General features: G+C 47.1%; 1 protein-coding gene across 1 annotated transcript in view; it reads left to right on the top strand.

Annotated features, from left to right (window-relative positions):
• Positions 1-2,154: 2,154 nt before the first annotated feature.
• SLC1A1 (solute carrier family 1 member 1) overlaps positions 2,155-24,810 on the top strand; it is a 71,539-nt gene continuing 48,883 nt past the window's right edge. The window contains exon 1 of the mRNA XM_081804058.1: positions 2,155-2,400. Coding sequence (XP_081660184.1) covers positions 2,310-2,400 — 91 coding nt within the window. The 5' untranslated portion in view covers positions 2,155-2,309. The remainder of the gene's footprint in view (positions 2,401-24,810) is intronic.

Raw genomic sequence — 24,810 nt, 5'->3', positions numbered from 1 at the left:
GGCAGGCCACAGGAGAGAGGGAGTAAAAGATGCTTGCTCACGTTAATTCCAAGTAAAACTAGCCAGAGTGCTCGCTGTGTGCCAGGCACTGTCTTTTAAAAACACTGTATTCAATTCTTACAATACGCCCGTGAGATAAACAATATTAACGCCTCCATTTTACAGATGTGGAAACTGAGACACACACACAAAAAAAACTTAAGTAACTTGCCCAAAGTTACCCAGCCAGTAAGTGGTGGTACTGGGATTTAAACCTAAATATCCTACCCACAAAACCCAGGTGTAGTTGTTCTATTATACCCCAAAAAGTTGTGATGTACAAAGTTCTCCTTAGTTCTTCCACTTTTTTCTCTCTTTAGGGCCTGTTTCTCGCTTAAATACAGCCCTACCCACAACTGTAATGGGCATGAGGATGCTTACGGGAAACACTTGGGAAAATACAGAAAGAAAGCAGAAAGATTCGAACATGCTATATCACCCAAAGACGACCGTGGTTAAAAATTTGGCGTATTTCCTTCCAGACTTTTTTTTCTAAGTATATGATTTTGTTTTCTATGTTTGCTTTACACAGTTGCGACCAAATTATATACACAATTTAATCTTCCTTTTTTCCCCTCATAATATAACATATGCTATCTCATGCAATTAAAAATTTTATAAACTTCCTTTCTATAAGCTGCATAATGCACTACTGCGTGACAGTTTCATAATATATTTGCCTTCCTTTTATGTTGGACACCTGAGTATTTCCAGCTTTGTGTGTGTGTGTGTGGGATGGCTATCTCTATCTCCTCTTTCTTGGTAGTTTCCCTCCTGACATTTCCTCAGATCCTGCTCAGGTACAGAGTGACATTGATACCCCTCTATCCTTCCTTCTCTCAAAATTTAGTTTCTGGAAAGGAGCTGACAAAGTCATTCATACTAAAGTGTACGTGGTTCATAAAGCTGAATTATAATCTTTTCAAGAAGGTTTGCATCAATTTCAGCCAAAGGAATGAAGCTCTAATTGTGGGGTTTTAGTCATCAGATAATCCAGTTGGGGAGTTCCCCCACCCTCCCCATTCACAGAGTAGCCTCCACAATAGCAAAAAGAGGTGCAGAGCTTACTTAATGTTAGGAAAGCTGACATCAAGGCCGCCTAGAGCTGGGGAGGTGGTGATGTGGGAAAGGAAAGGAAAGAGTTTGTCTAAGTGACGGTGAAATAACGGGGTAGAAGAATGGAAGAGAACTCGAAAGGTCACTTAGCCTCGCGGAATATATTTGGCACCACTTACCTAGTTTCTCCAACTCCTCTGTTTGCCTTTCCAGTGCATTTGGCCTTAGGGATGGGCCCGCCCACCATCACCCAACACTGCTCCGCCGGGCGCTCAGACCTCATTACTCTGCCAAGTCTCCCAGTTTGGGGGCCTTTGGCGGCCACAGAGCCAGTCAAGTTCCTAAGAGGGCCCATTGCAAGCCCTGTGTCCACAGACCATCCTATTGGTGCCTCACCTCCCGCTACTCCGAGAGAAGAGTTAATAATACGGGCGGGGCCGGGGGGGCGGGGATTAGAGGTGAGAGCTCACAAAGTCCTGTTCTGCTCCCCCCACCCCAGCACTCTCTCTTCCCCTCCCGCTAGGGGCTTCAAGTTTTCTAGACGGCTGGCAAAGCCGAGGCTACGGCGGGGAGCAAAGGGCACCCACGACAGAGCTGTTTCCTTCACCTCTCCCCACTGGCAAGGGCTTCGCGGTGCCCAGGGGCTGGCGTGGAGAAAGCGGAGGGGAGGGGGTGTGCAGGGAGAGGTCCAAACCATAGTGGCTCCGCCCACCTGGGCTAGCCGAGGAAAACCTAAATCCGAAAAGCTGGGCAGGCAGGACGGAGGGAAAAAAAAAAGCAGGGAGTCCAGGTGAAGGCTGGGCTGGCGCGGGGCTGCGGGCTCCCCGGCACCCCGCGCGCACCGCGCACGCCCCCACCCGCCCGCGCGGCCGTCCGCCCCTCCCTCCTTCCTTGCTGGTTGGCCCGGGCGCCGCAGAGTGCGGCGGCGGCAGGAGGAGCCGGGCGCGCCCAGCGAGTGCTGCTGGCGAGGTGGCCCGGGCGGCAGGCGCGGCGCGCGGTCTCAGGTGGCGGCGGCGGCTGTGACAGCGGCGGTGACAGCGACAGCGGCGGTGACAGCGACAGCGGCGGCCGGAGCCGCCGGCACGCACCCTCTCCCCCGCGCGCCCGCCTCCCGCCCCCACTGCGCCGCGGAGCCTCCGCCGGTCCCCGCGCGCACGGCCGAGCTCCGCGCACAATAGCGGCGGCCGCGGCGGCGGCGGCTCCCGGCGCCCGCCATGGGGAAGCCGGCGAGGAAGGGATGCGACTGCAAGCGCTTCCTGAAGAACAACTGGCTGCTGCTGTCCACCGTGGCCGCGGTGGTGCTAGGTGAGCGGCGTGGCGGGTGGGCGAGGCGCGCGCCCTCGCGCGCTCCCGGCGCCCAGGCCGCGTGCGGGGCTGGCGGGTGGAGGGTGGGCGAGGCGCCGCGGGTGCACCTCGGCGCCCCCGTCGGCCTCGGAGCCACGCGGGGGCTTCTCCGCGAGGGTGCCGGTGTCTGCGTGCGAAGAACAAAGCTCCTCGGGGACTCCCATTTGGGTGCTCCACGAGCTGCGGGCTCCTGCTTTACTCAAAATGATCAAAGGGGCTTGGAAGGGGAAAGGGAAGCTCTCGGTCCTTCCCGTTGGGAAGCAAACATGGTTTATTATTAGGTTTTCAATCCTATGTGCTCCCCCCATTTTTTCCGGAACCGTGCTGCCGGGACGGGGATCGAGTGCGGATTACGGTCCTCGGTCCTCGGTCGGACTGGAAGAGGCACCTTAGCCTCAGGGATGGCCGGGCCCCCCAGGGAAGGGAGATAGAGGGTGTTGCCACTCACCCTGGGCCAAATTCTTGCCCAAACTCGGGGGTGTGCAGTTTTGGCCTGCAGGAGGTCACTGGGGGAAAGAGAGCTAAGAGAACTCAACGTTTCTTCCTTTCCCACCCTGGTAATCTGCCAAAATAGCCTCCTTGAGCTTCGTTGCTCTCCACATTGTTTTTCTGAAAATAATTTTTAAGTCCTGTTTGCGTGTTTTTAAACAAGGGTGTATTTAAATGATTCACTCCTGACAGATTACTGTTCTAAGCAGATGTCTGAGCCATTGCTCAGAGGTATGGAGTTGTTCCTATTTAGATTATGAATTTCTGCCAATTTGTCTGTCTTAAAAGTTAGGCTCTGGGATGCACCCCTTTGGGGTTGGAGTCTCTCTCCTTTCCTCTGTGAGCTCACACAGGTGGGGATACCCAGCAGGTGAGATTCATTTCAAGTCCCCACCTTCGCTTTGGTAACGGGATCTGGGTTTGCTGAAAAGGGGATGGGTGGCTGCCTCCGGACCTCATGCACCTTTTCCAGGGATGCTTCTGACTCTCAGAATATTTGGCATTGCCTACTCCCACGCTTGATGCCCTACCCCCTAAAAACCTATGGAACTTAACAGAATCCTCAGAGTCAGATTTGCTTCTCCAGAACCTTGTGCAAAATAAAGTCAGGTTTCTAGTAAAGAAATAACATCTTGGAATTGCTTTTGCAGAGGCCGTTTGTGGGAGGAAAGAAGTAGAGAAGCAAGTCTTTCTTATCTGCTTAACTCCATTTCCCCCAAGGGCCAAGGGGCTTAGGGGTCTTTAGGGAAGGTTTATCCTGCCCCCACTACATTTAAATAATATACCACAGAGAGAGTGATTTGATTTCCCTGCATCCAAACAGATGAGATGGCCTTTTTCCCTAGTGGTAAGAGTCCAGAATTGTTAGACCCTTTTTAAGGATGGTTACTGGGTAACTCAGGGCCAGCATTTCCCTCCCAATTCCTGGTGAAAGTGAAATAATGCTGCATTTTTAGCTTTAGAGTTCTCCTATTAACCAAGTGTTGCATACCACACTTCAGTGTACCCATTCACTGGAGGCTGGTTTGGGAAGCATTTTGAGCAGTTGTTCCCTGGCCTTTGGAACCTGTTGAAAAATACAGCTTCAGGGTCAAGAGGAATTACATGCCCATTTTGCAGATCTGGGCTTTGGCAGCAGGGCACTTTCCAACAGTTTTTAATCTGGGTGAAGCACAGGAGCTTGATTCAGACACTCTTCTCAAGAAAGAGAAACCACCATATAAAAATGTCAAGTGCCCCCACTGAAGTCTTTCTGGACATTTGCTCCTCCAGGAGCAACACAGGGCTATCCTGAGGGTTTCTGCTCCTGGTCCGAAAAGTGTCAAGCCTGAGCCATCCCCAGTGTGCTCATCACAGGCACAGGTGCACAGATATCTGGGGAGCATCCTGGCTTGTTTGAGAAAGAACAAGGGGTGCAGGGAGTGGGGGGAGGCAGGAGGCCAGGAGGGGACAGAGCAGTGGGAGAGTGTGGGCTCCTCTAAGGACTTTGACTTTTCCTGGGAGATGGGAAACCACTGGAAGGTTCTGAGCAGAGCAGCGTGGTCTGGTTGTATTTTAATCAGCTCCCCTGGCCGCTGTTTTGACCACAGACTGGGGGAGGCAGGGGGTGGAAGTAGAGCCAGGTTGAGGAGGCTGTGGTGCGCTTAACCTGCGATGCATTTGACTTCTTAAACTGTAATCTCATTTCCATCGTGCCTAGTGAAATATCAGGAAATGCTTATGAAAAAAGGCAATGAAAATGTTTCACAGCTATGTAGTAGGCGTTGCCTATATATATATATATAAATGTCCACCTAGGGATGAGGGAACTGAGACTCCATGTCACGGCCACTCAGATGAAAACTGGTCCTCCTGTTCCTTTCCTTCCCCTCCTTTGGGCGGCTTCTCTCTGTCTTGCTCCCCAGCTCCCTGTCATACCTGGTCCTCGCCGACCCTCTTGGGAATCACAGTGCCGTACTGGGGTGGCGTACTTTGGTCTGTATTGTTCTTTTCTCCCCTGAGACTGGAAAGGGGCAGAAACATGCCTCCAGGACTCTGCGAATCCCCGTGTGGGCCTTTGGAGGAATCCTGCTCCAGTGAGACTTGGCAGATTCATCGGCCAGGCTGGCCTCCGCTCTGGGCTCAGACCCACTCTTATGCCTCTGTTCATGAGGCTGCCCAGCTCTTCCTTCCACCTTCAAAGTCTGCCTTTCCTACCTTCTAACAGAGGGGCTGGGCATGACTGCGGCGGAGGGTATGATTGAGGGACATGGAAAAACCAAATGAGCAAGGCTGCTGAAGAGGCAGAAGCAGCTCCCGGAGGGCCTGGAATGCCATGCTGATGAGTTCGGACAAGGTCTGAAGGTTAGGTTGGCAAGGACACTGTCAGAGCTGTGCTTGGAAAAGATCACTGAAGCAGGTGCATGTGGCAAATGGATCCTGGGAGGCTGGGCTTGCAGGTAGGCAGACAGGGAGAGCTAGGGGCCTCGGCTGCACAGGTGCAGGGGAAGTGGAAAAGAAGTGACAGTTAACTCGAGGGGCTCAGCAGGTTAAACTGATGGGGTATGGCCGGATTTGGTCCTCTAGGGGAAGGAAGTAGCCATCTCTAACAGGAGAGGGCGTCTAGAAGTGGCACAGACTTGGAAAAGAACTATTGTGCACTCCCACTCTGCAGAAGCAATATCTACTTGTATGCATTACTCTGCAGTTAGAATATATTCTCTTTTTTTTGCCTCCCCCCCCAATCCATGAGCCTCCCTGAACCCACAGCATCTGTCACAGTGCATGGTGGGCTCAATACATTTGTTGATTTGTTGGTGAGACATTTATGACCCAGAAAGTAAGACATTTTCCTTGTTTATTGAGTGAATAAATGAGCCCTAACCTTATCTTGAACTCCGTTTCCTCCATAAATTCTCTTCTGCCTACTTCAGCATTCTCCAATCTGCAACGGTAACCCAGATTAACACTTAGTCTACATATATATATCAAGCACGGTCATCTTATCTTCCTTAGAACTAGATTACAGACCCCTTGAGGGCCAAAGCACCCTATTACTCCTGGCAGATCCTGGAAAATGAAATGAGACCTTAGAGTAATGAGACTGACTCGTCAGAGCTCTTTAAGAGAGTGTATCTGATATTTAAACTCTCTGGGCTTTTGTTTTCTTATCAGAAAGAAGAGGAATTTGGATGAGCTGGAAGAGAAAGGATTTCATTCACGTGCCACCTCCCCTTTATAGATAGTGGACTGTTTGGTGGAATATGTTTGTTGAGAAAGAATTGGAAACAGAAGCTCTGGAATTGATTACTGATGTCTGCCAAGGGCTTAGGAGCAGAGAGTATGGGCATGTGTCCTCCATACTTGTTGACCCTGGGTTAGAAAATCTCTGTGGTTCCTTCTAGCTTTAATCCTTTTGCTCAGTGATTGTATCATCATCGTTCCTCAGTTTATTGCTAGAAGCTCTTCCATAGGACAGTAAGCAAGTGATAAAGGTCATTATGGGAGGATGAAATGATCTTGATGTTGAGTCACTTGTAAACCCTCTGTGACTTGAGTTTAATAATGTAAATTGTAAAAATAAGTAAATAAATAACGTAATCTGTGTATGGAACTATTACCAGGGCAGTGTTCCATGTCAACATTAGATTATTCAGGAATATGAGGTCTAATAAACTTATGTTGTTCCTGTATATGTATACATATGTTGCATGTATCTGCTTAATTAAGTACTTTAGAGAAGAGGTCCTTTAACTGGCTTGGCCCAAGTTCCACATATTAAAGAATTAGGAAAAGAATTTTGGGCTTTGAATGTCCATGCTTGATGCTTTCATTTTTGAAACCAAATCAGAACCAAGCAGACTTGCGGACTCACTAAAGAGATTCTGATTTTTGGTTGCCTCTGCATGGTATATATACCTCAAGTCTATCAAACCAAAACCCCACACAAAGCTATATGAACAGGAAATTGTAAAATGAATCTTCAAAAATTATCACAGGTGTTGGACTCTGCCCCATACCTTATGTTGTATACACATTCTTAATGCCATCTATTGGGAGGACTTTGAAGGTCAAAAGAAGGTGTGTGTGGGGGTGTGTGTGGGGGTGTATGAGTCTGTGTCTGTCTTTCAGTTTAGTCAGAAAAGAGAAGATTAGGGGCACCTGGGTGGTGCAGTTAGTTAAGCATCTGACTCTCGATTTCAGCTCAGGTCATGATCTCAGCGTCCTGGGATTGAGCCCCACATAGGACCTGTGTTGGGCTTCACACTCAGAGAGTCTGCTTGAGATTCTCTCTCTCCCTCTCCCCACTTGGTGCATGTACTCACACTCTCTCTCTCTAAAATAAATAAATCTTATAAAAAGAGAGGGACAAGATTGTTCATAGATAGTCAATATCTTGTTAGATGTCGCTTAATTTGAGACATTGGTTTTTTTAGTGCAAAGAAAAAAAAAACCCAAATCCTGTAGAATCAAAGTTATCCACCTGTCAAAAATTTGAGCAGCAAGCATAAGCAATAAAGGAAACTTCAAATGAAGACACTCGATGTAGAAAATTACCATGTGCCAGATCAGGATATGGTAGAACTCACAAAGTAGCTCAGATGGCTAAAACCCTGGCTAGGTCAGACAAGGGGTACAAACCTGGGATGAGGAATTCGCTCTTGGAGAGCATATGCCTGCTCGTGTGAGCGCTTGCTTGTTAAGAGAGAAAGCTTTCCACATTAATTACTTGTGAGAAATTGTGATTACCTGTAACAGAGCTGAGCCTCCAAGTAATTGTCCTGTGGGGAGTCAGCGACACCCTGGCCTGGTGCCAGGGAAGCCCGGTTCGCCGGAAGAGCTGCAGATCTCCCCGGAGTCGGTGCTGGAGACCGGGAGTCACGTATGCTGTGAGGACTGGAGCACTCTCGAAGAAAATGAATTCATTTTTGATGACATCAAACACCCCTGCAGCATTGTTTAAGGTAGCAAGTGTTTTCAGTGGCCTTTCCTATTTAGAATGTTAAACATGCATCTAATAGCAGAGAATATTGGAGACAGTGGCTATTAAGCCAATAATTCACTTTGGAGCTATAGTTTGGCTCAGTGGATAGATTTAGAAGGAGCTAATTCATTATACTTGCTGAGGAAACAGCCCAAATTGCAACAAAGAGCGCTCTGTTGTAATTAGTACACTCCACAGTGACACCTCTGTTGATGGAAAGAAAGTGTTCCAGTGGCTCACTCGTTGCCAGAAATGTTACTACCCTGCGTTCGAAAAATATCTGCCAACTGCCTGTTCCATTACCAGAGATAGAATATTTCCTTTCCAGCAAATACTCCTGCACTTTCCGGGATGGGAGGACCTTGTCCCAGCCCACAGACGCTTCACACTGTGTGTTCCGGGCTGTTCCTTCCCTGCCCCCTTTCGTGTGAGTTCTGGGTAGCAGCACCCCCTCAGCCAGGACGAGGAGGACGCTGTGCCTCGTTCTCCAGCACGAGACCCGGAGCCAGCACTGAGGAGATGAGACCCTCCCACCGGTTCCTCACGTGCAGCCTGAGGTCTTTGTTACCCAGGCCCTTCTTGGTCTCGAGGTCCCTAACTGTGTCCACAGATGGGACAACTGTCACAGCATATTTTCATGTGTCCAGGAAGGGTCCTGACATGAGCATCGTGTGACTCTGTGAGGTCTGCATGTTGATGCAAAGGGGTGGCCTTTGGGGCCGGAACTTCCATTCAGAAATGACCAGAGAGGGTCCACTCTGTGTGTTTATTCTTATAACTGCCCTGAGACAATTACTTGGGTTCAGTGCCCTTGGGTTTTTAAAGCTACATTTACTTACTCAACTAAGAAGGAAACCCTTCGGGAAGAGAGCTCAAGTGAGATTATATAATCAAATTATCTTTCTATCACTGTTCTGTTGCTCAAGAGTTATCTGGTTACTTATAATTCAGTAAAGAATTAAGTCTACAACAACAAAAAATGCATCGTCACCAGAAATACCTAACCACAGAAAGCCTAATCTCCAAGCCTCTTCCCACTTCTGGACGATAAACTGATTTTGCTCAGTTTCTGTGGGCATTTCATATACTTCATTGTCTTCTGATTCCATTAACCACTTTACAGGTTTCATACAAGATTCCCCAGATTATGGGACAGTGAGGAAGACACATTTTCTACTTTGAAAAGTTATTTCTCTTGTAGTTCACCAAGCCTAGGATTTGCTAACATTTGTTGAGGGCTTACTGTGAGTTTTATGCACGTTTATTTCCCATTTGACCCTGAGTACAATGAGGTAGGAAGTTTGCCCTTCTGCACAGATGAGGAGAAGGAAACATAAAAGGCTGAAGTCCCGTGGCTGAGGTCCCAGTCAAAGCTGGGATTTGTACCCAGGACTGTCTGACCCCAAAACTGAGGTTCTTAACCATTAAGCAAGTCTCCTTCCTTCCTAACAGACCTTGATACACCTAAAGCATAGTTCAAATGATTCTTGTAGACTCAGTCTTGTACAGTGACTAAATAAAGCCTATTCTCCACCTTCTCACTCCATCCCTTGACTGTCTCTTGGTGCCATTTTATCCTGTCCTTAATGTGGGGAGGTCCCCAGTGGTTAGCCTTCCCCCATGCTCCCCCTTGTAAGCCCTCTATTTGAATGGGTATTCTGGTCGAGCTTGTCTAGTGGTTGCTTTTCTGGAGTACGTTGTACTTTGCTGCCCTAATGCTTTTGCTCATTGTTTCACCCACTGTTATCCTACTCATCCTTGAAGATGGATCACCTAATTCCCACTCTTGCTGTATAAACTTCTCTGGCTGGTCAGATGATCTGCCTTCTCTGTGCTCTCGTCACCGTCCACTTACATCAGCACATTACACTGCATTTGCACCACCTCCCCAAACCCTGCCCCGTGGCAGACATGACTAATCGATGACTGCAGTCTTAACCACGGAGCTCAGTTATGGCCTCAAAATCCCCAAAACTATCCTCCAGGCAACCACTGTCAATCAAAGGGAATTGGCGTGTAAGAGGAAAGGTGTTGTCTCTCTGATTGGGAAGATCTGTTCATTTAGCCATCAGTTAAGAGCTCGGCTCCAAAGGAGCAGATATTAATGTTCCTGGCAGAAGACGCAGGGTGAAAGTCCGTGTTTCTTCCCAGTGTGTTAGAGCTGGTGCACGGGTAGATACCACTAACAGTAGCCCAAGTGTGGTAAATGCTGCAGGAAAGCTACATCTTGCCTTGGGCCTTCAAAGAAGACAGTTGAGAAAGAGTTCCTGGAGAAGGCCAGGAATGGCCTTGAGCAGGTGTGGTAGGATTCCTGGGCTGGATGATTGGAAATATTACAAGAGCCCAGGTTGAGGTAACGATAGGAGGACAAAGGCCCATATTCTGTCTTACGTCCCGTTTTGGTATCATGTGCAGCTACTACGCAGTCTGTGCGTTGCCGTGTTTTCACAACTTCTCTGTCTCACCTCAGTTTCCTGAGGATAGAAGAAAATGCTGTCTGATTTGGGTCTGTCATACTCACGGCATCTAGCACTGCAGCCGCTTTGTAGAAGATGCCCCCAAAATCTTTTTTCACTGGTTACAAAACCTTTCTCGTTAAAGAAGAGGTAAACCATTGGGGAACCTCTCCCATTAGTCCCCGGGCTAACCACTTAGTTGTATCACTTTGTTTTGTTTTGTTTTAAAGATTTTATTTATTTATTTGACAGAGACAGAGAGAGAGCACAAGTAGGCAGAGTGGCAGGCAGAGGGGGAGGGAGAAGCAGGCTCCCCGCCGAGCAGGGAGCCCCACGTGGGGCTTGATGCCAGGACCCCAGGATCATGACCTGAGCAGCCGCTTAACTGACTGAGCCACCCAGGCGCCCCACGTTTTGTTTTGTTTTTTTCTTTTTAAGATTTTATTTATCTATTTGAGAGAGAGAGCACAGAGGGAGAGGGAAAAACACTCCCCACTGAGCAGGGAGCCTGATGTGGGACCCGATCCAGGACCCTGAGATCACGACCTGAGCCGAAGGCAGACGCTTAGCCCACTGAACACCCACGTTCTCCTGTTGTATGGGTTTTTGAGTGAAGACCCTGGGGAACTCTTATCAAGCTGGAGTCATCCCAAATGTACTTTACTTCTACTTTGGGGATCCCAGAAGAAGAGCAAGCCTGGCCAACAACAGTTCTGAAGCCATTTTAGTGTGAGCTCCACATGGCCTCAAAGCTCCCAGACTGGAGGGCATCTCCCCACTCCGAGGAAGGCGTGACCTTCTCAGGAAACCAGCACCAGAACCACGCTGATCTCCAGAGAATTCTATGGACTGATTAGAGAAGATCCATCTGGTCTCCCGAATTTGGGCCATGGCATAAAGCTGAATCAGCCTTGAATGATAGAGCTTTTTTGAATGTGGTAATTAGCAATTCCTATGTCTGTTTGTGAATTTATTTCTAGGTTTCTGCCCGCCCCCCCCCCCCAACACACACACACATCTTTTTACATCCTTGTCCAAATTCTGCCCATTTCTTTCCCTGTCTGGAGATTATTTCTCTGATAAAGAATTAATTAGCCTGTCTGTGCTGCCTGTTCCAGGAGACCTTGAGCTTGAACTGCTTGGATAAACACTAGATTTGGTCATTAAAGAGTCTGAAGATGGGTTTTTACTTTTTTATTGGCAAAAGTTAATTGTCAACCAGGAGACGTAACAGGTCGGCTCCGTTTCTGCTTCCTCTTCATCGATTCCTTTCTTACATCTGGAGAATTTGTTGAGGTTGCGTCACCTGGAGGAGCTTCTGAGTTCCCTGGAGGGATGGAGATGGAGATGTTGCCAAATCAGAAGCCACAGACCCTGAGAAACAAAGTTTACATCTACTACTGCTTAAATGGGAACGACTGAATAAAGTTTGGTTGCTTTTTTAACCTCACAGGTAACCGTAGAAGACAGGACTTACGGAATCTAAGATCTAGAACTCTAAATTTCCCTGGACTTTGGGGCTCATCCCAGAGCTTCCATAGGCTTTGTGAATCCTGCTCGGTGCTCTGGGCTCGGAAAGGGTTAGTGGGTCACAGCAGGTGGGTTTGCAGCTGTGGCTTTTTACTTAGATTTTCTCTTTCTCCCCCTTTACAGCCTTTTGCCACTCCGCAGGCAGGCAACATCTGTTGTCCGTGTGGGCAACACCGAGAAGGGGAGCTGAAGAGCCTCGCAAACAGTAAACATTCCAAGGTTCCAAAAGTAAACAAAACCCTTAAGTATTAATGTGAAAAGATAACACTCACCATGTTTGATTTTGGAGGGATCTCTGGTGGTCATCTTAAATGCATTTATGGTTATTTCTAGAACTTCTGTTTAATCCATTGTTCTCAAACAAGCTAATCCATGGACAGGGACTTTATAAACCTGAGAAGTGTCTTATAAACGTTTCTTATTGTTGGGGGGAGGTGCAAATGGGGAAATTTGGATGCTGGGTACAATGGTATGCATTGTATACGTCATCTTTGTGTGTTTTTCTGGGGCCCTCCTCTCATCCTGTATGAAAAGGCATCTGGGCTCCTTTTAGTGGCTCTCTGGTAAATTTAACATTCTAAACAGGACTGTTCTTTCACAAATAATAATCAAACAAGTTGGCTCTCTCTTTGCCTTTTTTCTTCCGGTGAGGATTAAGAGAAGTATCCAGGGTATTTACAGACAGATTCTTGACCCAACCTTTCAACCCTGGAGACCACTTTCATTTTAATTTTTAAAAATACCATAAAATTCTTCAAATACATCTTAACTCACTTGAAGATAAGAGTAAATATTTCTGTGGTCCTTGTGGGGGTGGGGAAGGTTAGTTCAGAGTTACAGCTCCGCAGAAGTTGAGGCAGGTACGTAAACAGTCGGTAGCCAGGTGGCGTAGTTGGGAATCATTAGAGACCCCCTTAGCCTTCTGGGTGCAAGGTTCCTCAGACTGGGAATTCCAGGCTTGGGACAGGTCTAGAAAATCGAATGTAGCTGGCTGCCTTCTTTTTGCCAGAGGCCCATCTCTTTCTCTGCTCTCAAATTGCTCCTGACTAAAACCAGCTTAGGGGGAGATGGTCGGATTTTGTTTACTCATAGGGAGAAGGCTTCCTGAGATTGTGTAATGAACCCAGGAGGAGTTTATGACAGTCGTTAAACTGGTTATGATAGGTAGCGTTTCCAGACATCTAGTGTTAAAGCTGAGGAAAAGGTGTGTCCTCCAACCAGAGGATCCCAGGGCCTCTCCAAACCGTACGCAAGTGTGGGTGAGGGGACTTACAGTTCCTTCAGTGACTTGGAGGCCAAATACTTGCCCAGGTACCAAGGAGGGGAGAGAATAGAGTGAAACCACAAGGTAGATGAAGGTCTTTCAGAGGCATGCATAGAACAAGCTGAGAGGTGGCATCGTCCATGAGATTATCAGATACGGTAGGAAATGGGAGATTCTAGAACCCACAAGTCAAGTCATAGATACATATCTCAGAAATAGCCCAACCACACAAGTGTGGGACTGACACACCTTTGAGGGAGAGAGAGTCTGCTTGCTCCTGGATTGAAAGGTTCACTCACAACTGGCCTCTAAGCCAGTCAATGCTTCCTGTCGAGATTAGAGTCCTATGGGGTAGTCCTACAACCGAGCTCATCCTCATGTGACCCCAAGGGGCTCTTTGGACTCCAGAGGCCCCAGAAGCCTGGGAGAAGTCCAGAGGCTTAAGAACCAGGCTCCCAACATCTCATGGATACATTACCATAGCCACTGTCAAAGGGAGACAATCCCATGAGTCAGGAGACACTGGAGAGGCCGTATTTATGATGCCCCTCTGGGTTGGACGGCCCTGGAACAATGTGGCAGAATTCACGCCCACATTCCTGTGGCCCAGTTTTCACGCTCAGCCAGTGACATCCTCTCTCCGCGGTTTTCCTCTTGCCTTTTGTAATTAGGTGTGTTGAGTAAAGAGTAGAAAATGCAGTGACCTCCTGGGCCCACACAATGCATGGCAATTATGCATCCCGGGTTCAGTTCGGTGCAGCAGATAGCAATCAAGTAGCTGTGGAGGGTCAGGCTTGGTTCCCCGGGGCAGGGGGAGTGCAGACGTGAGCATGCAGCGGTTGTGCATCAGGAGCTCGAGATGAGGGGATGGGCCGAGACAGAGGTCTGAGAGGGGGTAACAGATGCAGATGAAGCTCAGCAGGGCCAAAGAATAGACTCAGTCCGCCTGGGGAGAGAGCCCAGGAAATGCTTTTTGGAGGACGTGACATTTTAGCTAGGTTTTTAGGGGTGAGTAGGAGTTCACTAGGCAAAGAGAGTGACAAAAGGGTTGTTTTTTTTTTTTAGAAGGGGATCTATACAAAAGGCACAAAAGCAAGGAGCATCTTTAAGAAATAGCAAGGAGTTTGTTGAGACTGTATATGATGAGACAGGGTGGCGAGGACATGCAGTCCTGTATCAGTTAGGGACCTGTCCGAAAACACAGGGCCCACTCACTCAAAAGTGTTTAACCGGGGCGCCTGGGTGGCTCAGTTAAGCGTCTGCCTTCAGCTCAGGTCTTGATCTCAAGGTCCTGAGATCGAGCCCCTCATAGTGCTCCTTGCTCAGCGGGGAGCCTGCTTCTCCCTCTGCTTGCCGCTCCCCCTGCTTGTGCGTGCACGTGCTCTCTCTCTCTGACAAATAAGTAAATAAAATCTTTTTTTAAAAAATCTTAAAGAAAAAAGACACCCCGGGCTAATAACTGTGGCAGCTCTTAGCTCCCCTATACCTAGACGGGCAGGGGGAGAGGGCGGCGTCAGCATAGTCCAGGGAGGGTTGGGGCCCCGTGACGGGACCTGCGTGGCCACAGGAACACAGCTCCTCTGAGAACCGTGGCAAGGCAGGGAGGGAGTACAGGTGATAAGTACCCCAAGCTCGCGCGCTCTCTCTGTCTCTCTGTTTCTCTCTCTCTCTCTCTCTCTCTTTGAGATCTACAGCTGGTGCCTCTCCTTCGCTAAACTCAGCCGAAGCCAGAGGACAAGGAACCCTTGGTTACACATTTCATAGAGATCAGTCTCCTGGGACATAGAGCAGGGCAAGAAAGGACAAGTTCAGTCTGAAAGGCAAGTAGAGAAGAACCAGCACAGAGCCATATGGCATTGAGTGCTAGGTGGTTTTCCGAGGACACTATTATACAGAACAAGTGTTGAAAAGATAACCAGGTCCATGAATGATGCAGAGAAGTAGGTTGATGACGTCTGGCGATACGGTGCTGCTTATGGGCATTATAGGAAGGGAGCCTCTATAACTGTTACCAGCATGACCATTCGCCAGCCTTGCCTTGCCCATCGCCTTGGCCTCCACATCAACCACCCTTTTCTCCATGCAAAGAGGGCAAATGCGGTTGATGGTGGAAGCAGCCAGAATACCAGGGACCTTCTCTCCCCACCTATAATTTAGGACTCTTCAATTTGGAAGTGACAGAAAATCCAGGTCAAACAGGCTTAAGCCAGGGGGGCGGGGGTAAGGCGTAGAATTTATGGCCCAGATAATTTAAGAGCTCAGAAATAGTAATGGCTTCAGGTACAGCTGGATGCAGGGGGTTCAAACACCACCACCCCAGCCCCTTCTGTGTTTACGTACAGTTTCTGCACGCCTGGGTCGTTGTTTTCACCCTCGGGCAAGACTCCCATTGGTGGTGAGATAGCGGCCAGCACCGCTGCGGGTTTCTGTGTCCCTGTTGCACACCCAGCAGGAGAGAGAAAGTTTCTCATCCTGTAGTTCCAACAAGACTCATGTGCCGGCCGGAGCCTCAGGCAGCCCTAATTGGGTCATATGGGCCCATTCCTCAATCAGTCCTGGGACGAAGGGAATGTGGTTGTCTGGTTGCCGGGGCCGGAGTCACTCCCTCATCCCACACCATTTCCCCGGCTCTGAGCTGGGCAGAGGTGCCGCTGTCCTGGGCGGATGGGGAGCTGGGAGGTGTGCTGGCAACAGCAGGGACAGTGGGTCTCTTATCAGGTGGCAGTTACAACAAATGCCCTGCCTTTTACCTTTTGTGTTCCTACACTCTTTCCTGAGTGCAATTAGTACCTGATCATAGGCCAAGTTTTATTGAATTCATAGTGTTACAGAAACGTTTGAAGTTGTTTAGATATTCACCATCTGCCTTGAAATGGATTAATTTTAGACAGAAACCACTTTAAGATCTGAGAGAGGGAAAGAACAATTAAGCAAGGATGACAATTGAATGTTTGCCTTAAACTCTTAAGAATTCTATTTTTGAAGAGTTTACAGCTAATATCGTATTTAATGATGAAAGTCTGAGTGCTTTCCCCCTAACATCAGCAAGAAGGCAAGGAAGTTCATTCTTACCACTTGTATTCAGTATCTCACCGGGCGCTGAACCAGTCCCATGGAGCAAGAAAAAAAAATAAAAGGCACAGACTGAGAAGAAAGAAAACTGCCCCTAGTCACAGATGACATGATTTTCTACCTACGAAATCCCAAGGAATCTGCAAAATAACTCCTAAAACTGATAAGTGATTTAGCACATTTGCAAGATACAAAGTTAACACACAAAAATCATTTTTTTCTGTGTACTAACAATGTATAGCTGGAAATAGAAATTTTAAAACTATTATTTGTAATAGCTCCAAAATTACAAGATTAAGTGTATATCTGACAAAATATATGTAGAATCTGTAGGCTGGAAATTATAAAACACTGACAAGAATTTATAGACCTAAGTAAATGGAGAGACACACCTGTTCATGGATTAGAAGATTCATCACAATAATCATGTGCATTCCCCCCAAGCTGGTTTATAAGTTTAATGTAATTTTTTTTAAGATTTTATTTATTTAGAGAGAGAGTGAGTCTGAGCAGGGGGGAGAGGGAGTGGGAGAAGCAGACTCCCCTGCTGAGCAGGGAGCCCGACTCAGGGCTCCATCCCAGGACCCCAGGATCATGACCTGAGCTGAAGGCAGTTGCTTAACCGACTGAGCCACTCAGGCACTCCAGATTTAATGTAATTCTGATCAAAATCCCAGTAGTATTTTTGTAGATCCATCAGAGAAGATAATTCTAAGCTCTATGTGGAAAAGCTAAAGGAACTAGGAACTCCTAAAACAATTTTAAAAAGAAGAAGGAAATAAATAAAAATAAAAAATAAAAAGAAGAAGGCAGTTGCAAAAATCACATTATCCTATTTTAAGACAGTGATCAAGGCCCTGTAGTATTGGTGAAGGGACAGACACATAGATCAATGAAACAGAATAGAGATCCTGGAAATAGACCCATGCAGAAATGCCCGATGGATTTTTGACAGAAGTGCAAACGCCATTTGAAGAAGAAATGATAGTCTTTTCAACAAGTGGAGCAACTGGGCAGCCATATGCCAAAATTAAAAATGAACATCCATCTAAACATCACATTTTTTGAAGGTTTATTTATTTATTAGAGAGAGTGCATGAGTGGTGGTGAGGAAAGCAGGGGGAGAAGGGGCAGAGGGAGAGGAAGAAGCAGAGTCCCCGCTGAGCAGGGAGCCCCATGTGGGGCTCCGTCCCAGGACCCTGAGATCAGGACCTGAGCCGCTCCACCAACTGAGCCACCCAGGTGCCCCTAAACATCACATTTTATACAAAGATGAACTCAGAGTCTATTATAGATTTAAAAGAAAAGGGGACAAATATAAAACTTTTAGAAAAAAAAGAAAAATCTCAGTGACCTAGAGTTGGATAAGACTTCTCAGATATCCAAAGCACAGGTCGTAAAAGAAAAAAAAAATTGATAAAGTTGGACTTTATAAAAAATAAAAGCTTTTGTTTTATGGAAGATAACCTTTAAGAAAATGAACACGTATCAAATCATCAAGTCGTACATCTTAAGTTATATGCAATTTTTAATTGTCAGTTATACCTCAACAAAGCTGGAAAATAAGTATTGAACAGTCTACAGACTAGGAGGAAATGGTTGCACATCACCTATCCCAACAGATCTGAACTTGCATCCAGGATATATAAAGAATTTTCAAAACTCAAAATAGTAAGAAAGCAACTCAACTTTAAAAATGGGCAAAAGAGCACTGGGTGTTATACGCAAACAATGACTCATGGAACAGTACATCAAAAACTAATGATGTACTACTGTATGGTGACTAACATAACATAATAAAAAAAATAAAAAATAAAAATAAATGGGCAAAAGCTTTGAGCAGAACTTCACCAGAGAGGGTACATGGATGGCAAATAAACACACCAAGAGCTGTTCAGCACTATTAGCCTTTGGGGAAATGCAAATTAAAACCATGATGAGATGCCACTCCATACATATTACAACGGCTAAAATGCAAAATACAACATCCAGTGCTGCTGAGTGAACGAAGCCGCTGGTACTCATACATTGCTGGTGGGACTCGGAAAAACCATTTGGTGGTCTCTTAATAAAAGTTAAACACACTCTTATCATATGACCCAGCAATCCCTCTTCTGGGTAGAAACGTAGAAGAAAAACTTATATTCACGCAAAGACTGGTACATAAATGTTTATAGCAGCTCTAATCATAGTCACCCCAAACAGGAAACAACCCACATATTCTTTGGGGAGGGAATGGATAAACACACTAGTGTGATCTATTGGGCAAGAAAAAGGAACATACTATTGATATGCACAAAACTGGGATGAATCTTGAAGGCCTTATGCTCAGTGAAAGAAGCCAGTCTCAGAAGGCTACCTCAAGTATGATTCTATTTATATGACCCTCTCAAAAAGACAAAACCATAGTGTGTAGAACAAATTAGTGGCGGCCAGACATTGGGGGGGGTGGCTGTCTTTAAAGGTATCGCTTGAGGGAGTTCTTTGGGGTGATGGAACTGTTCTATGATCCACAGCCTAATCTTGATTATGGTTGTAAGAATTTTCGCACAGGGGCGTCTGGGTGGCTCAGTTGTTGAGCGTCTGCCTTCAGCTCAGATCATGATCCCGGGGTCCTGGGATCGAGCCCCACATCGGGCTCCCTGCTCGGCGGGAAGCCTGCTTCTCCCTCTCCCACTCCCCCTGCTTGTGTTCCCTCTCTCACTGTCTCTCTCTCTGTCAAATAAATAAATAAAATCTTTAAAAAAAAAAAAAAAAAGAATTTTTGCACATGTTCAAAATCATAGGACTAAACACTAAAAAGGTCAGTGTTACCATATGATAAATACACTTACGTACACACACAGACCTCAAGACTCAGGTTGGTGCAGACAAGTCCAGTGTTTGCAAAAGGAGGTCTGTGTTTAATGGTGAGGAATTTCTGCTTTCTGGTGTGTGATTCCTGTGAAGAGCAAAGCCTCCTGTGGCCTGATGCTGCCCTCGTTCCCACCAGGGCTATCTGATCTCATTGTTCTGAGTGCTATAGGGCATGGACAGAAAGGGAACTTCTTAACTCTGTATCTTCAGGGCAAGCCAGGGCCGGCTGCTCATTTGGCCCGGGGACACACATGTCACATGGATCGCAGAGGAGGTTGGGAAGGCTTGGCAAACACCCTTGAGCTATGTTTTGAAATTTCCAATGTGGGGGCGCCTGGGGGACTCAATCAGTTAAGCGACTGCCTTGGGCTCAGGTCATGATCCCAGGGTCGTGGGATGGAGCCCTGCGTCGGGCTCCCTGCTCAGCGGAGAGTCAGCTTCTCTCTCTCCCTCCACCCCTTCCCCAACTCATGCTCTCTCGCGCTCTTCTCTCAAATAAATAAATAAAATCTTTTAAAAAATAAATAAATGAAATTTCCAAAATGGCAAACAGGTGAAGTGAGAAAGCAGAGGCAGGAAGGAGACAAGTCTTGGAGACTGGGCCATAGGGCAGAACTGAAATGCTGGGGCTGGGGCTGGGCTCTCCCCCATTCACCGTGGGAGAGTGATCCTCTTCATGAAGAAGAGGGTAGAAGACAAACTCCTCGGGAAACACCAACACCAGTGTGAAAGGGGGTGTCCAGAGGTGGGGGAGATGGAGGCCCACTCATCCTGGCTGGATTCCTCCACACATCCATCTGGTTTTGCCCTAGGACGGTGTAGTCTGAGAATTCTTTCTTGGCACCCCAGCATTCTCTTGGCAGAGTTTCCTTCCCAGCCAGACTGGACCCTTGTTTGGCCACATCAAGCATCCCCTCCAGCCAGATTGCTGATTGTCACAATCCCCTATCCTCCCCCATGAGGCCGGGCAGTCATGCAGGGAGCGTGGGGTTCTGATTGCTTCTGTCCTCTCTGTTTCCAGCGTGGCACAAGGAATCAGACCCTCCGTACTCCTCCCAGTCACGTGTCTTCCCTCAAGTAAAACAGTACTTGGCAAGTCATTAGGGAAGGTCCTTCCCTCCGTCCACCTCAGAGTCTCCTTCTGAATTCCAGCCACGTCCCTGTAATTGGCCTTCAGCTCCAGACCCGTTTAGAGAACCACACTGGCCCAAGGGCCAGCCCAGCTCCTCTCCTGTGCGTTGCCACCAGGAAAGAGGAAGTGACCTGCAGCTCCATGAAAGGACCAGGCTCCAGATCAGGTCTGTGTGACTTCAGAGCCGAGCGCTTCACCCCACACATGCCTTCCGAAGATGCAGGCGTGACTCTTCCCTCAACGGCCCGAACATGTAGACCGTTGAATACAGTACACTCCAGCTGATTCCCCCCAGACGAGCCCGAGGCTGGTGGGTTGAGTTTGCGTAAGCAGGTTAAAATAAGAGGAGGCTCACAGCGGGGACATGGCAGAGTCAGGTGGCTTCCCTCGACCTCTTCTCCATGGGAAACAAATGAATTAACGATGTGATTCACACTCCCCCTCAACCCACGCTCTGAAGTGAACCACCCTTCCCATCTTGCCAAATCTTCCCCTGCCCAAACCGTGGATGTGGGATTCTCACTCTCCTCCTGTCTTTGCTGTCTTTTTCCCTGACCCCTTGGTTTTGGGGTGTTTCTCCCACTGTCCTTCTTCCTCAGAGGCAACCCCTGCCTGTTGAATTCCTATTCTCAAAGATGCATCTGAACTTCTGCCTTTCTTAATCCAGCCTCATCCTTATCTCAAGGTAGCCTTGCACTCCGACAGCTTTGGGGCGGCTCCCCTGCAGAGTAGCAAGGTCTCTTGTCTATGATCGCTGGGCACGTCGCACCTGCCTGCTGGGAGGTGCGTTCTCAAGGGCAGGGGCGGCACCCCCTTGTTGGCCTCACCCCGCTGCACTGCCCATAGTGCCCACAGACGTCACTCAGCACTTGCAGGACTCGCTCAGGGCTGCACGAGGTCCTGGTGATCATTTCCCAGTCGCCGTGGTATTTGCTGTCCTGTGAGCATGGTGGCTCTCCTCCATCGGATCTGTCCTGCTCCCAGACCATCTTCCGTGGGAACACTGGGAGGAGAGTCCTCATCAGTCTCAGTGCACAACTTAATATCTAACTTATGGCATCTCAAGAAGACATTGGCTTGTGGAGGTATTTGGTGTGACCTCAAGGAGTTTAAAAATTGTCTTTAAGCTTCACATTTAAAAATGAAGTGGTTTCACACCAAGACTCAGATTCTTAGTTTCTCTTTTAAAAATGCCGGAGATGAGGCCACCATAGACCCTCATTTCCATGTGACAGCGCTTGGCTGGAGTTGTGGGGGCCACCACAGACCCCGGGGCGTGCTTCTCACTACCGCTCTGACCCCCTGGCCTTGGACGGTTGCAATCCTTGGTGTAAACTGAAAAATCATTAGCATCTATTTAAATGCCCTGTTTAAGAATGGTTCCTCGTTTTCAGTTTAGGACAGGTGACCAAGTTGCTGTTATTTCCCCAAGTGGTAGAAAGGTTCTTCTGTTTTATGTGTATTTTCAACGTCTGTGCCCTCCGTCTGCAGACATCTTTCAGTTGTCTGGAATCTGTGGCCCCAGCCCAGCTCCAGTGCCGACCGCTTGTCCATGCGGCCACTGCAGCTTCTTAGACATGTTGGAGGAGCTCTTAGCCCCGTTTTGTCTGTCCATCAGGGAGGAGGGACAGGTCAGATCACTGCTTCCGCAATCACCTTTCCACAGTCGTCCCTACCCTCCCCAAGGGGAAAGGTCGATGTGACAGGGAAGGCCCACCTTCCCTGAAGGGAGAAGAAAGAAGAGGAAGAGAATTTTCTTCATTTTACACTTCATCGCATTGAATCCCTCCCCTAAGACCCTGAGTCAGGTATCATTCCTTCTAGACTGATGCTAGAACTAAGGCACCGAGAGGCTGTTGTTGACCCTCTGTCCCAAGGCAAGGACATAAATAGTGAGCAGAGCTTGGGCGACTTCGTATCTAACTTACGGCGTGTCCCCCGTGTCCGTCTGCCTTAGGGTCTTCAACCCCGTCCCACCAGGTTTCTAAGACTGGTGTTTGTGGAAGTGTTTACTAGTTGGAAGACACTTAAGAGCGAAGCTAAAATCAACAAAACTTGAGCGTCTGCCAACTCTAAATAGAAGCTTCTGTTCAGCTCTGCCCCGGGATTGGGTGGCTAGGCCTCCCCCCTCAATATCTCTGTATGTGGATGGTCTTCGAGGAAATAGGACCAAGTCAGATAAGATAAATGCATTGTAAACTAAGAATACATGTCCTTGGTTTTAAGATCAGCGTGCTTCCTGCATACATTTTCTCACTTGGTTCTCACATTTCTCAGGTACCTTCTTTGAAGTTTTTAGGTGAAGCAACCCCCCAAAAAAGGCACGACAGCTACATATGTGGTAGAAATGGCAAGTCCAGATTCCTGACTCTTCGTTCTGTTACGTGCTCCTGCTTGGTTTTTCCTTTATTTCTACAGGGTAGAAGTTAATTCTGAAAGCTCTGTTCTGGATACTTTTTGCTGTTGCTGTTATCACCTGTTGTTCATCCTTGCTCACACTTCCCGAGCCTTCTGCCAGGGGCGGGGCTGAGTTCTCCGCATTCCTTAGCCCTCCCCACCCTCACCACAGTGCTGGGAAATGCCAACTGTCTATTCTTCCTCTTCGATAGGGATACTGCATTGTCATAAGGGGTTTATGTAGGTGGCTTCCTCGGGTCCCACAGCTAGCAACTCTTAGAGCCAACTCAACTCCAGACCTGGTGACATAGACACATTTCTGATGTGACCCGTAACTTCACCTAGACTCAAAAACGCATGAGGATCAGGCCCCTGTGTGTGTGGTCCACAGAGCTTAGCGAAGTGGTTGGATGCAGCCGGGTTGCAAGTGATTAATTAATGACAGCTGATTTTTTTTTTTTTTAGGCTGTTAGTTTGATTTTTCTTTTCCCAAAGGGATTTTCAGGTCATCCTGTTCTCAGAATAATCCTGGTTTTCTGTTGGTTGTTTTGATTGATTTTTCTACCCTGTAATTGAAAATTAAGCTCCCAAACATCTCCTTTGTGGGCTATGAACTGCAATCCGTAATCACAACTTTTCTTTAAATTGATCATCTTCTTTTGAGCTGTTAATAAACATGTCTGGCTTCATTGGAGTTTTCAAATTGTTATTTCCAGATGGTGAGGCCTTCAGATTTGATAAGTTCATGCATATCCTACTAAGTGGAAGTTTGAACAAAATGCCACATTTTTGGCAGTCTTTGTGCTATTAATATGGTAATTAAAAGGAAAAAAGAAGTTTCCCTATATTTTTGTCTTCTGTCCCACCCCATGAAAAAGCCCATCAACTTGTCAACTGATCAAAATGGAAATGAATCACATTTAATATTATTACTTGCCTTTCTCTTTTTCCGTTTTTTTTAATCAATTTAGCTATCTGAATGTGTGTATATGTTTCTTTTTAATTGAGATGTAATCCACATAACCTAAAATTTAAAAACGATTCCATGGTTTTTAGTATATTCACTGTGTTGTGCAACCATCACCACAAACTAATTTCAGGGCATTTCCTTTTTTAATTTTTATTTATTTATTTTTAAAGATTTTATTTATTTGAGAGAGAGTGAGCAAGAGAGAGCACACGAGCAGGGGCAGAGGGAGAGGGAGAAGCAGGCTGGGATCATGACCTAAGCCTAAGGCAGACGCTTAACTGACTGAGCCACCCAGGAGCCCCAATTTCTGATCACACATCCCCAAAAGGAACCCCATACCTCTCCTTCACCCCATCCTGTGGCAACCACTAATCTGCTTCCTGTCTCTATGGATTTGCCTATTCTGGACATTTCATATAAATGGGATCCTATAACTATAGGTACGTAACGGAACGAAGAGTCAGGAATCTGGACTTGCCGTTTCTACCACAGTTATCAATGAGCATAAAATTTTCAAGACGTATCCATGCTCTGCCGCGTGTCCGTGCTTCGTTCCTTTCCATGGCTGAATAGTGTTCCATTATATGGATATACCACAGTTTCTCTACCCAGTAATAAGTGGATAGACATTTATTATTTTCACTTTATGGCTATTATAAATAATGTTGCTATGAACATTTGGGTACAAGCTTTCATGTGAAGGCATGTTTTAAATTTCCTTGAGTATATGGTTCAGAGCAGGATTGTTGGGTCATAGGCTAACTGTGTTTAACTTCTTGAAGAGCTATAGTTTTCCAAGGGATTATACTGTTTGAACATGCCCACCAACAACGTAGGAGTGTTCCAGTGTTTCTCCACCTCTTCACCGACCTGTCATTTTTTGTTTTGTTTGTTCTTTGAAGAGCCACCCTAATGAGTGTGAGTGGTATCTCATTGTGACTTAAACTTTACATTTGTGTGATGACTAATGATACTGAACTTCTTCCGTGTGATTATCAGCCATTTGTGTATCTTCTTTGGAGAAAGGTCTATTCAGATCCTTTGCCCGTTTGTTAATTGTTGAGTTGTAAGAGTTGTGTATATATTCTGGGTACTGGACCCTTATCAGATATATGATTTGTATATCTACCTTTCCTGAGTCGATTGCAAAGCAGAACTTTCATAAGATTTGTATTTTGCTGCTACATTGTGGCCTTTACCAGGCCCTACCTCATATTTAATTATTAGTGTCTGGAAAGTCAC

The sequence above is a fragment of the Leptonychotes weddellii genome, chromosome 14, assembly GCF_054177405.1.
Source record: "Leptonychotes weddellii isolate Sample4059 chromosome 14, ASM5417740v2, whole genome shotgun sequence".
NCBI classification, from domain to species: domain Eukaryota; kingdom Metazoa; phylum Chordata; class Mammalia; order Carnivora; family Phocidae; genus Leptonychotes; species Leptonychotes weddellii.
This window is presented reverse-complemented; position numbering and strand designations above follow the sequence as displayed.